This window comes from Phyllostomus discolor, chromosome 1 (assembly GCF_004126475.2).
Source record: "Phyllostomus discolor isolate MPI-MPIP mPhyDis1 chromosome 1, mPhyDis1.pri.v3, whole genome shotgun sequence".
Taxonomy (NCBI): Eukaryota; Metazoa; Chordata; class Mammalia; order Chiroptera; family Phyllostomidae; genus Phyllostomus; species Phyllostomus discolor.
The window spans coordinates 102,350,818-102,363,751 of NC_040903.2; the positions used below are offsets into that span (position 1 = coordinate 102,350,818).

Consider the following 12,934-nt stretch of genomic DNA (forward strand, 5'->3'; position numbering starts at 1 on the left):
TATTTGTATTATTTCCACTCTACACATGAACAAAGTGATGCCTGGAAGATTAACAGCCAGCAAATTGTAGAAAATGCGAAGCAGACAGTTTGACTGCATACACTTTGTTTTTCACTATTACATCAGGTAGCTCCCAGATGCATCGGAGATTGGGTTAACTAAGACAGGGACTGGGAAAAGACATAGAGAGCTATGAGATCAACTTTGCACATGAGTTTGAATTTCTCATAGCATGTCCAGGTGGGAGTATCTGGTTAAAGAATTGGGAGGATGGAGAAAAAGGAATGAAAGATAAAAAAAGGCATCGCTGTGTGGACAGAGGCTGACCTGGAAGGACCGCCTGCAGTTGGCCGGTGAAAGGATGTGCTCTGAGGCAGCACGGTGACAACAACGAATGCTGTCAGGACCCCTCTCCCCTTGGAAAAATAAATACACACAACACACAAATTCCATACACTCAAGTCGTATTTATTTCCAATTATGCCTTCAATGACTTTTTGTTTTCATGTGAGAAAGATTTACTTGCTTAGCTCCTTAAAGCATTATTGTACTGACGTGTAAAGAAACCTCCCAGAACTCTAGCTCCTGAGAAACCTGAGCTTCTCTAGAAAGTTAACATTACTAATGTTTACAATTTATCAAAATTGGACCTTTGAGCATTCACATCTTAAAATTATTGTGAATGACTATGTTTCCAACAGGGAGGAAAAATACTGTAAAAATTAGAAGCAAAATGGTTAGTTTGTTTCTTCTGTCTCCTCCTCCTTCTGGCCCTGTTCCCTCCATCACTTCCCTCTTGCTGCAAAAAGCCTCTGCCCGCTGTCACTCTGAGAGAATTACAGATGACAACGGAACAGTCATCCTGAGAGAAAAATGGCAGTCTATGGCACACACCTAGTGGTTTAACCAAGAGAGACACAGGACTACTGTTTCACTATTGGCATCCCAGAGTGCAGTATATCTGGGGTGGGAGAGGTCTGAGTGGAAGGCAGGCAGGTGCTCACAAAGGCAGGCATTACGAGTGTGCAGCAAGTGGCTGAACAAGCATTACTTCCCAGCTTCCTCATGGCAGGATGAATTTCTCATGTAACCAGGCTGCAGTTACAGACTCAGTCCAGAAGGACAGAGTAATTCAAGGCATGACTGGTTAAATGCTTTTCTTCGTCACTTTCCACCCCTTGAGGTTCATCCTGCAGAGAACTGGCAAGGCAGACCAGGGGGCTTGGAAAAGGGACTTTGTTACAGGGTCCAAACTTTCTTGTGTCAAATCGTCTCACAAAGAAAACTGAGCAGTATCTAGGGAAGAACTTAAAGAGCAGTTCAAAGGTTCCTGGTGAGACTATTGTAGTTTATAAAATTATTTACATTTATCTTTTTGGTCATTGGTAAGGTCTATTGGCACAAACAGCACAGCCACAAAGTATTCTTCTGATTTTAATAACTCATCTTATATATATTTATATATTTTCATATATCTGCTTATCTTCATTTCCTCAGCAAAAAAAGGAAATAAAAATATTGATCTATAAAATAAGCTGATGATAACACAATGCCAAAAATAGCTTATGTTAAGTGCAAGGGGTGAAGCTTGAAAGCAAGCTAAATTGCAACAACATATTGATTTAACATTTTAAATACAAGACTTGCAATAAAATAATTCTTGAGATATGCTTCTCATTTTTAGTTCACTTTTTAAAAACTACTCTATATACACATATCCAGTTGTAACACTTGACAGTAGCATATGGGGCATGGTATAACTTTGGTACACATTGCAGATATGGATGGGTAATGTCTGTAAATGATATCCCTTCACCAGTTAGAGCACTGTACAGCCAGGTGACCAGCCACCCGATCACATGTAATATTCCCACAGGAGCCCCCAGAGTCCTTCCCAGACCCACCAGAGACAGTGGGAGAAAGCTGGCTCACTGAATCCATATTGTGTTTCCTCTCTCGGTTCTCCTGGGTTCCACTGTCAGCTCCCCAAACGTGGAAAAAAACTGCTCCATTTCTTTCTGAAGCATGTCATTTCTTTTCTCAGCATCTTCTTTTGCACGCTCTGCATTTCGCATTTTGATTTCTATCATCGTGAACTTTTTCCTTTCCTGATCCAGTTCATCGTGGAGGCTCATCATTTCTGTTTCCAAAGTCAAGTTTCTCTGTTCCAAGCTACAAAGGATAGGGAAGGGAATTAAAAAAACAGAGATCTTATTCACTTGAAATGTGAGAGGGCTACAGGTATTTTCTAAGCTCTGTGTGCACTGCTTAGGAAATTGGAATCTGTCCTGTTGATTCAGTGAAATTTTTTGATTTTCTTTGTTTGTTTTTACTATTTGCTAAGATGTTTTACTATCATTTGAACAAGAAGACCCCACACCTCTCTTACAAGCACTTAGCTGTCACTGACAGTGGATGTGTAAGTGCCAGCACAGAGCAGCCCAATAACCAATGTCACGTAGCAGAGAATGGAAGAAGTGAAAGACAGCCAAACCCACAAAACTTCCTGGATCATTAAATGTAAATTGGACTTTGCTAAAAGAAAGGGAGGAAGCCCAGTAAAGTTGGAAGAAAAGGGAGCAATCACATTTGCTTTCCATCAGAGGAAAAATAATGATAGTGCAAATGTCATTGTTGATAAAGTCCACTACTAAGAATGAACTTTTCTGAGACATAAGGAGTCCCATCGTTTAAAAGTGGTGCCAAAAGCAGCTACTTTACATGGAGAAGAAGTGGTAGCAATTATATGTGGTGAATAAGTAATCCACCTGACATTTTTGACAATGGAGTCTACCCAAGTACCTTGCTGCTATCTGTAATTCTCACTACTTTCCAAGTTAATGTATCTTAGAATCTCTAGATTTATAGTTCTACAGATTGATAGCTATATCCATTTGGATGTAGTTTATAATTTTAGATAGCTTCCTTGAAAACAGATTTTTCTCCATAATCACTAAGTTACAAAACATAATTTGCTGTTGTTTTTCAAAGAGGACTATTACATACTTATTTATTATAAGATGAATCTTGATAATAGGTGACTTTTTAATCTCTCCTCTTCTGAGCTAAGGTCCTCAGGGTATGTTTGACATTACCATACCACTAAAACTTGAAAGGCTAATCTGATTATTTTAATAACAATTTTCAAACTTAAAGCCTCAATTATTTTTTTGTTTTGAAATAAGTCCTACATGTTGATATTTCATCCATATAATAATAACACAAAATAACACTTTCTTTTGAAAGTAACTAAGATTAAAAAAATATTCTCTATATTCTGTAATCAGTTTAGAAGGCTATTTTGATCACAAGACCACATTTTTATATAACAACCTGGCAGTATACTGGTTACAACCCAGAATTATTCTGCAATATATTCTGTCTGCTTCCTAAAGCTATTTATGTTAGAACTAAAAGCAAAGACAATCCTTTAAGCAATATTGATACATGTGGATGTATCAGGTACTTGTGTGAAACTGCCAGGACTCTCATGGACTAAGTAGAATATAGAAGGGAACCCCTCCCACTGCAAACACAATATGGTGCTGAAAAATATATACAAAATTCTAAAAATATATAACCAAGGTTAAAATAAATCAAAGAGCATCAAGTATCATAACCAAGAAAGACACTCCAATTTAGAGCAGCAAGTGGAAGCACACAAAGGGTATTGATCCTGCATAGAGGCCAGCTCTGGGAGCCAGTGGTCTGTTTTTCCTCCCACAGGGGAAGAGTAGGTCTCCGGTGTGAGAGAGAAAGAAAGCCAAAAGTGATTCAACTGAGAGCTTATCATATCAATTATCTTTCTAAGAAAGCAACCACAGAAACTCTACTCATGAATCAGCAGAAGAAAAAATATCAGTCTTAGCAATATATTTTTAGATATGTCTTCTCAGGCAAAGGCAACAAAATAAAAATAAACAAATAGAGCCATATCAAACTTAAATGCTTTTGCAGAGTGAAGGAAGCCATCAACAAGAATAAAAGGTAACATACTGAAAAAATACTTGCAAATGATATATCTGATAAGGGGTTAATGTCCAAAATACACCAAAAAATCATACAATTCAACATGGAACTCATGGACATGAACAACAGTGTGGTAACTGCAGGGGGGATGGACGATGGATGGGGAAGAAAAAGGGGGATAAGGAGGATAAATGGTAATAGAAAAAACAATAAAAAATAAACTAGTAAAAAAAAAGAAAAAAAAACACCAGAGAAACAAACAATCCAACTTAAAATATGAGCAGAAAACCTGACTTGACATTTCTGCAGAGAAGATGTATAGGTTGTCAACAGACACATGAAAAGATGTTCAATGTCACTAAACATCAGGCAAATCCAAATCCAAACCACAATGAGAGATTGTCACCTCATACCTGTCAACATGGACACTATCGGAAAGACAACAAATGACAATCTAGAGGAAAGGGAACACTTATTCATTGTTGGTGAGATTATAAATGAAGTGCAGCCACTCCATATGGGAAACAGTATGGAGATTCCTCAAACAATGAAAAATAGAATTACTGTACAACACAGCAATTCTACTTCTGGTTACTTATCTGAAAAAAAAACCCCAGTAATTTGAAAAGATATATGCACCTCTGTGTTCATTTCAGCATTATTTACAATCACCAAGTTATGGAAGCAAAACAGGTGTCCATAATGAGTAGATAAATGAGTAGATAAAGAGAATATGGTTCATATGGTCAATGGAACGTGATTCAGCCACAAAAAGTAATGAAACCTGGCCATCTGCAACATGGATGAATGCAGAGAGTATTATGTTAAGTGAAATAAGTCAGACAAAGAAAGACAAATACTCTATGATTTCACTTACATGTGGAATCTAAACACCAAAACGACCAAACGAACAACACGAACAAGCAAAGTCACAGACAGTGAACAAACTGATAACTTTCTATTGGGAGGAAGGTGGAGGCAGGAGAAAAAGGGGAAGAGGGTTAAAAAGCATAAACTTTAGTTCTAAAGTAAGTCACAGAGATGTAAAGCACAGGGAATACTGTCAATAATATCGTAACTACATATGATGATACATTGTTACTAGACTTGTGGTGATCACTTTGTAAGGTATATAAATGTTGGGTTACTGTGCTGTACACCTGAAACTAATGTAGTATTTTATGTTAACTATAATTCAAAATAAATCTTAAAAAAATTAGTAAGCTGGAAAACAGGTCTGAGAAAAATTACCCAGAATGCCTCACAGAATGAAAAAAGACAGGAATTTAATATAAGAAAGAGAAATTAACAGAGATAGAGCATGGATTAAGAAGGTCCAGCATACTTCAATAAGGGTTGTAGAAACAGAAATTTGAGAAAATGAGGGAGATGAAATAAACCAAAAGATGGTAGACACAAATATCCCAGAACTAAAAAATATATAAGCTCTCAGATCAAATAAAAATAAAGGCTGAAAGTTCATGGAAAAGATATGGCAGAAAGTTACTAATTAACATAGAAATGGCATAGCAATATTAATATCAGAAAGACTATACTTTCAGGCAAAATGCATCATTTCAACTAAAGATGAACATTATTTGATAATAAAAGAATGAATTCATCAGGGATATACGAATAATTATGACCTTTTATTCACCTAGGACTGTAGCCTCAAATTATTCAATATAAACCAGAATTATAAAGAGAAATTGATAAATCCATAAAAATTAGGGGAGTTTAAGGTAACTTTGTCAGAAATTACAGATCTATCTGATAAAAATTAGGAGAAATGTAAAAGATTTAAACAGCTTGATTAACAGACTTGATCTATTGGTCATATATAAAATCCCAAACCAACAATAAAAGAATAGTTTTTATAAGATCAAATAAATGATATCACAAAAATAAATTTTTCTGACTACATACAGTAAAGGAAGAAATTTGTGGGACAGGGAGATTGCCAAACTCACATGTTTAAAAACTCAAAACCATGTGTCAATGATTGATAAAGTAAAATATTATCTATCATCTATTGAGCTATGTATGTAGGAATGTATGTATGTATCATGTATATATCATCGATGTAACTAACCTCCATACTTCAAGTCCTGTGGGGGGAGTTAAAAATAATTTTAAAGAGAAATGTCTGACTGTAAACAGCAACTTCTGTGGCGTGGGCAGTGGCAGCTCCTCAGCCCTCCTTTGTTGTGAACCTCTGTCTCTGCCTGTAAGGTGGTAAGAATGCTGCAGTGAAAGGAGCCAGTGAGAGGACATACTGTTGAAAGTTCTGTGATTTTATCAAAGTCTCTGAAATGCACTGTAGACTCAGAACATAAATGTATTAACAATGTCCTCATAAATGAACATGTTCATCTCTCAGCCATTCATGATAACCTGTTTCCTATCCTAATGCAAGTTTCAACTGTTATCTCTTGTTCCCCAGTGCTAAGTGCTAATTTATCATCATACACTGGCAGCAATTCAGAGGTCTGGGAGCTACTGGTCCTAAAAATGATATTCAGATGACATTTTTATTCTTATTTAAATTCACTGTTACTTGGCATTATGTAGGAAAATTCAAACCAAGTTTCCATTCAGTGAAGTTTACAAAAACTACTTACTAAGTAGTTTTCCCATCTAACATGTAAATAATATTTTATTTTATATTTATTCTATCATAGCTCTTGAAAATATGTATCTTTTGGCTTGATAATAAATGGGTGGGAAACAGCAAAAGAAAGTCAACTATATGTATTTATATAATATTTATATAACATATTAATATAAAATGTTTATATATATATACAAAACCATGTGGAGTTGGGAGCCATAGAAGCAGCAAAGTAGGACAAAGACTGATGTTCACATATGAGAAGGCCTTAGGCCACCCACGCAGGAAGAGGTCACCACAACACAGGGCCTGAGCCTGGGGCCGAGACCACGGCAGGGGCTCCCTCACGCTGAACTGGGCGTCAGGCCTTCTCCTGACTTGGGAGCCCAGTGCTCTCTCCTATGCCTACACTATGCTGAAAGGAGAACATAAAAACAATCAGCCTTGCTATTTCTGTGAGCTCAGTGAAACACGGTTGCGGTGACTTTCAGGTTTCCAGTACAAGATGATATTTGTAAGTCTTGGGCCCCGTTCTCTGAATCCTTGCCTCTCCAGTCCACGGACCCTCTGACAGTCAGGGGCACTGTGAACATAGGACACTCAGCCAAAGCTGCTGATCTTGCCCAGGTTGCTTTCCTAGAGAAGTTCCTAAACAAACTCCTTCCTACCTTGGCCATCTTATCAGAAGACGTAAACTGACATAAATTAGGTTTTAGCATAGCTGTTTCCTTATGAATCATAGTTTTTGCTTCTTATTTAGTTTTGTTTCTTATTTAGTCAGTCATATGGACCATTTTTCTTGTCATCATGTCATCACCTTTCTCAAAAGTGTTACGAATTCCAATCTCAGAGCAAAAGCCAAAGACTTAATCTGATCCCCAAGGTCCTGTCACCTGTTTCCTGTTATGTCCCTGAGCCCCTAGCCCAGCCCATGTCGTGGCATTTCCAGTTGCTCCTCTGCCAGGTATCCGCACAGCTTTCCTTTAACCTGCTGTGAGGCCCTGCGCCCAAACTCACACCTCACCGGCACCCTCCCTATTTCCCCGCTTCAGTCTTCTACTTAGCACAGGGCCTGGTTTACTCATTTGTCTGCCTTCTCCGGGGCAGTAGAAGCACATTCCAAGACGGCTGAGTGTGCTCAGTCCTCGGGACCTGGAACTAAGCTTGGCAGATAATGGGCACTCCCTCGGCATTCAACAATTGAAAAATTATAAAAGGTCTGTTTATTCTACAGCTTTTCTTTCCCCTCATTTCATCCTTTTCCTGTCAGTGAAAACAGGCTCCTCCTCCTCCATCTGACTCCTCACAGCTCCTTTCTAACCAGCCTCTGGAACAATTCACATAGCATTATTGGGCACCTCCTCTGTGCCAGGGACAGTGCTCAATGATTTTTACATGCTTTTGAGAAAAATACTACTGGTATTTGAATTTTTCACATTAAGAATCCGAGGCTCACAGAGATAAAGTGAACTTTCCCGACGTCCCACAGCTTCCAAGGGGGTAACACTAGGACTTGAGTAGGGTCTCTGGCTCTGGGACCAGCTTGTTTAACTGTCTGTGGGAGCCTGCCCCACAGAGGAGGCTCCCTGGCCCTCAGGAGCCCCAGATTTTCCTCACCTCTTTATCTTGGACTCATACTCTATCTTCTGTTTGGTCATTTCCTGTTTCAGGCTGGACACTAGACTGTGCAGGGCACTGTGGTTGCTGCTGTTGTTGCCCACAAATGTCTCACTGTTGTCACTGCTGCTGGTGGCACGACTACTTCGACCTCCCATGCTCCTCCGGTCACTTTTGTTTTCATAGTCCCCAGGGTGGGAAACATCGTCTTGTGGGGGCCCGTCCAAAACAGGGTCCTCAAAGTTCCCACCGTAAAAGTCTTGCTCTGGACACGTGGTTGTAGAGGAGCGACAGGAGGTGGAGTTCTCAGGGAGGGAGATTTCACAGGAGGAGGTGGACCAGGTGGCACTGTCAACACTCTGCTTGTCGTCGAGGTTCATCATGGAGAACTGCTGGTGGACATTATCATAGGTGGAAAGCCTGTTGTGCTGGCCGGACTCCCCTGTTTGCTCTTTCTGCTTGTTGTCTCTCAGGGTCACATAGCCATTGGGCAGCCAGGTCATGCTGCGACCATTCACAGGGTTCCCAAGCGAGTCAGTGTTTAAAATGCCCATTCGCATTGTTCCGTTCTGGACACTGTGGGTGCCCATTTTGGTACCAGACGCCTTCAGTGAAGAGGTCCTTCTGGCCTGTAAGCTCCCGTTGGGAGTAGTTTGGGTTTTCTCAAGACCTTCTGCATTGCTGCTGCTGAAGGACCCATTGGTGACAATCCCACTGCCCTTATTGAAGGCAGGGTTCTTTTTGACCATAAGAGGGGGACTCCTAGAGACATCCAGCTTGTGGACACTGTTCCTTGGGCTGTTAGTTTTGCTGCCTGACAGAGCTGTGGGGGATCCATTATCTACGTTGCTCCTCTGGGGAGACTCGGACTTCTCCCAAGAACACCGCCTAACAGGACTGTCCTTGGTATTATTGTTCTCCTTGTTCTGTAGTTGACCCATGGTGGTTTTCTTCTGGATTTCATTGTTGTTGCTCACTCCATCTTGGGGCTTGCTCTGCAGTTCTGTGTCTTTGGGGAAAAGGTGATCGTGTTTGCTAATCATCACTGACATCAATTGCTGGACCACCACGGTGCCTGGAATTGCATAGAAAACAAAGTTGTATGAGTGAAATAGTTGTGATTTACTTCCCATTTTGAGAGTGACTCTGAAAGCACCACACTCAGGTGAACATGCAGCATTGTTAGCAGTGCTAAACTAGATTTTTAATGATGATAATGACAATACAGGATAAAATTTCTTGAGAATTTACTCTGTGCTATGAACTCTACTCAGCACTTTGCTTTTGTTAGTTTACTTGGATTTTAAAATAAGTCTATAAATAGGTAGTTACTGTCACTACTCTGTGAATTTTAAGTAACTTGACCAAGGTTACAAAGCTATGAAGAGCAGACTTGGGGTTTGAACCTAGAGTTAGCTAGTTCCAAAGACTAGGCTCTTGATCGTTTTACAACATTCCTTGCAAGTTTGACACTTATTTATGAGAAATATTCCTTAGGAGGATGTCATTGTGATCTCTCATCTGACAATGACGTCAAACCATCAAGACATTTTAGTGGCCTCTGTTTAGTGGAAACCTATATAATCTCTAATGGGTATATGGTCTGTCTTTCTAACACATCAACAATACAGTTCCATATGAATTTTGGTCACTCTTCAAAAGCCTCAGAGCATTTTAAGTGACAATAACCAGAATGGTATAGTAAGGACCTCCAAAGATCCTCTCTTCCATAAAAGCATATATGAAAAAAAAATCCTGAATCAACATTTTAGAAATCTAGAAACTAACCAAAGGCTTAGTGTAATCTGCAAATTGTTTATTCAAGAAAAATGGTTGAATCTCAGTAATAACAACAAGCTCTGAGGTGTTTTACTTTCCTTGTTCTCATCTTTCTCTCCCTAGTTTTGTAGTTGCCTTGAAAACCAATTTCCCACCATCACAGTGGGCACTGGCAGTCAGGACGCCCCAGGATCAGGTGGGACAGGGTTAAAACTCCTTCAAAGCTCCATTGCTAAAGTACTGTCACTGTCTGACCTATTTAGTGGTTGCCTGGAAGATGCCACTAATGAGGCCGCCTCATTTTGTCTGACTAGAAGTGTGACCAGTGTGAGTAGCATTTTTCTCAGGGGCACTTTTCAAGTATCATGTGGGGCTTTTGTGTTTAATACCATGGCTGCCTGAAACAATGGATAACAGCTGGAACAAACAATGGACTAACCAAAAAGCTTAAAAAATTAAAGAAATAATTCCATGGGAAGTTTTGAAAGGCAATGATCTATTCCTCAGAATCTAGAAGAGGACATACATGTTTAGGATTCTGCACAAGCCCAGGGCTGTTGACATGTTCAGGAAAAAATTGAGACACCCCTGTTCTCTCACCTCTGGCTGGTCTTGAGGCTTTGCACAGCCAGAACTGGAGGCTAAGGCAGAGTTGTAAACTGCCTGGCTGAGTGTTGAAGGTTTACCTTAACATGCACACAGAGTCCCTTGGTAAAAAATGGGAGACTTATGGCTCTAGACATTTAAGGAAATATTTGCTTAATCATTAGCTGACAACTAAGCAAACCAAGTACAGACTTCAGTGACATGGCAAAGAATATAGGCATACCTGGAGGTATGTCAATTGAGGTTATCCAATCTGAAAACACAAAGACAAAAGAATGAAGAGAAATAAACAGGGCCCCAGAGACCTGTGGGACATCATTAACTATGTCAGCATATACATAATGGTAGTCCCAAGAAGGAGAGTAAAAGAGAATTGAATAGAATAAATATTTTAAGAAATAGTTGCTGGGATCATCCCAATTTGAAGGAAAACCAGAATCTATATATCCAAGAAGCTCAGCAAGTTCCAAGCAAGGTAAATGCAAAAGGAGCCACACCTAGAACTATCATCATTCAACTGTCTTAAAGCAAAAACAAAGACAGAACCTTGAAAGCCTAAGAAAGAAGCGACTCATTTACAAGGATCCTCAGTATGATCATCACTTCTCATTGCCAGAGGCAGTGGGATGAAATATTCAAAATGTTGAAAAAAATACTATTAAGTAAGAACTCTATATCCAGCAGACCCATGCTTCAAAAATGGAGAAGAAATACCGACATTCCTAGATAAACATAAAAACAAAGAGAGAGAGAGAGAGAGAGAGAATTTGTCATTAGTAAATCTGTTCTAGAAGGAACTATAAACTTCAGGGCATTTTAAAGAAAGAGAAGACCTTCAAGAAAGAAAATAATCCCTTTACACAGATGAAAATAATTATGCTTCCCATTTGGCCCTCATATTTTTACTATGCACTATAAAGTATGAATTAGAAATCAACACAAGTTTCAGACAGTAATAATCATCTGGACAAAATGGATAAAAAAGTTGACCTATTATTGAAAACAGTCATTTATTTTAAAATTAATGGGTTTATCAGGTTAATGACATATTAGCTGAAATCTCAAAATATATATTTTTACATTCCTCACTGACTTACAATATGGGCTCTAATCCCTTAAAACTGACTGACACCATTAACTCAGCTTCTAAACTAGTTTCCTAACTTGAGGGACCCAATTTACCTAACAATCTTTTTAAATATTAATTTTATTCATGTACCCACAATGACACAGTATAGGCTAATGCAAAGATCAATCATCTTTACTTTGGCTTGAACTGTATTAATTTGTTGTGCTAACTCAGTTTACATCGTGTGGATAAAAGCTCATTAAGAGTAATCTTTGAAGAAATACATGTAGGGAAACAATTTAAATGTTAGTTAGTAAGTGTGGTTTCTACATAAAATACTTAAAACACAAGATTTGGTGAGGAAGATGATGACAAGAGCTGTTGACAGCGCAGGTTTCTACTGAAGCAGCTGCTAATGGAGTGGCTGCCAAGAGTACGAGACTGACCTGGGCTGAGGCCACTCTTTGGCTTAAAGCAGCACCTAGGCAAGATTTGGCTCTGAATATAATTCACATCAAATTTTGAATAGGAAAAAAATGTGTTATGTCTATCTATATCCTGCATACATCTTCTGTGATGATTCAAAACTTATATTTAAAATAAGAATCTCCCATGTTTCAGGTCTAATGCTAGATCAATGTTGCTTAAACATTAATATTTATACAAATTACCCGGAGATTCTGTCAAAATGTAAGTACTGGATGGGGCACAAAATTTTACACTTCTAAATAGCTCCTGGACAACAGCTATAACAGAACAGTGGCCAGGGCATTACTTGGAAGCTTCACAATTTCAGGACCCACTGTAGGCCTCCTAACTCAGAATTTGCATTAGAGTTTGAGAAACACTGTGTTACATGGAAAGTTTCACTTATATCTTCTAAGTTAGGTTTTTGAAAAGACTGAGATAGTATTTAACATTTTTCCACATGAGAAAACTGAGGTTCAGAGAGACTAAACTTTTGCTGAGGGCCACACAGATGATGTGACCAGGGTGAAATTTAAGGACTCATTTTCTTACCCCAAATCATGTTCTTGTCCTACTATATTTTAGCTGTTAGACTTAAACTCTTGTAATAAGTAAACAATGTTTATTCTATATAAGAAACTAAATATAAGACAAAAATCTATTGAATCTATTGAAGAAAAAAGCCTGAATGAAATTAATGGTATTATATAGCCAACTTCCCTGTTGGAGTAATCTCTGAATGCCATCCCATTTTCAATGCATGTAGCAGTGAATCTGATTAAAAGATTTTAGTATCCTTAAAATGGCTGTCGACA

The 12,934-nt window shown here is 38.7% G+C and overlaps 1 protein-coding gene across 5 annotated transcripts in view; it reads right to left on the reverse strand.

The window, feature by feature from the left end:
- Positions 1 to 447: 447 nt before the first annotated feature.
- ARHGAP24 (Rho GTPase activating protein 24) overlaps positions 448 to 12,934 on the reverse strand; it is a 482,616-nt gene continuing 470,129 nt past the window's right edge. For all 5 annotated transcript variants that reach the window (XM_028505858.2, XM_036026955.1, XM_028505861.2 and 2 more), the window contains 2 exons: positions 8,198 to 9,272; positions 448 to 2,172 (listed from right to left, as the gene is read on the reverse strand). In XM_028505858.2, the coding sequence (XP_028361659.1) occupies positions 1,929 to 2,172; positions 8,198 to 9,272 (1,319 nt within the window). In that variant the 3' untranslated portion in view covers positions 448 to 1,928. The remainder of the gene's footprint in view (positions 2,173 to 8,197; positions 9,273 to 12,934) is intronic.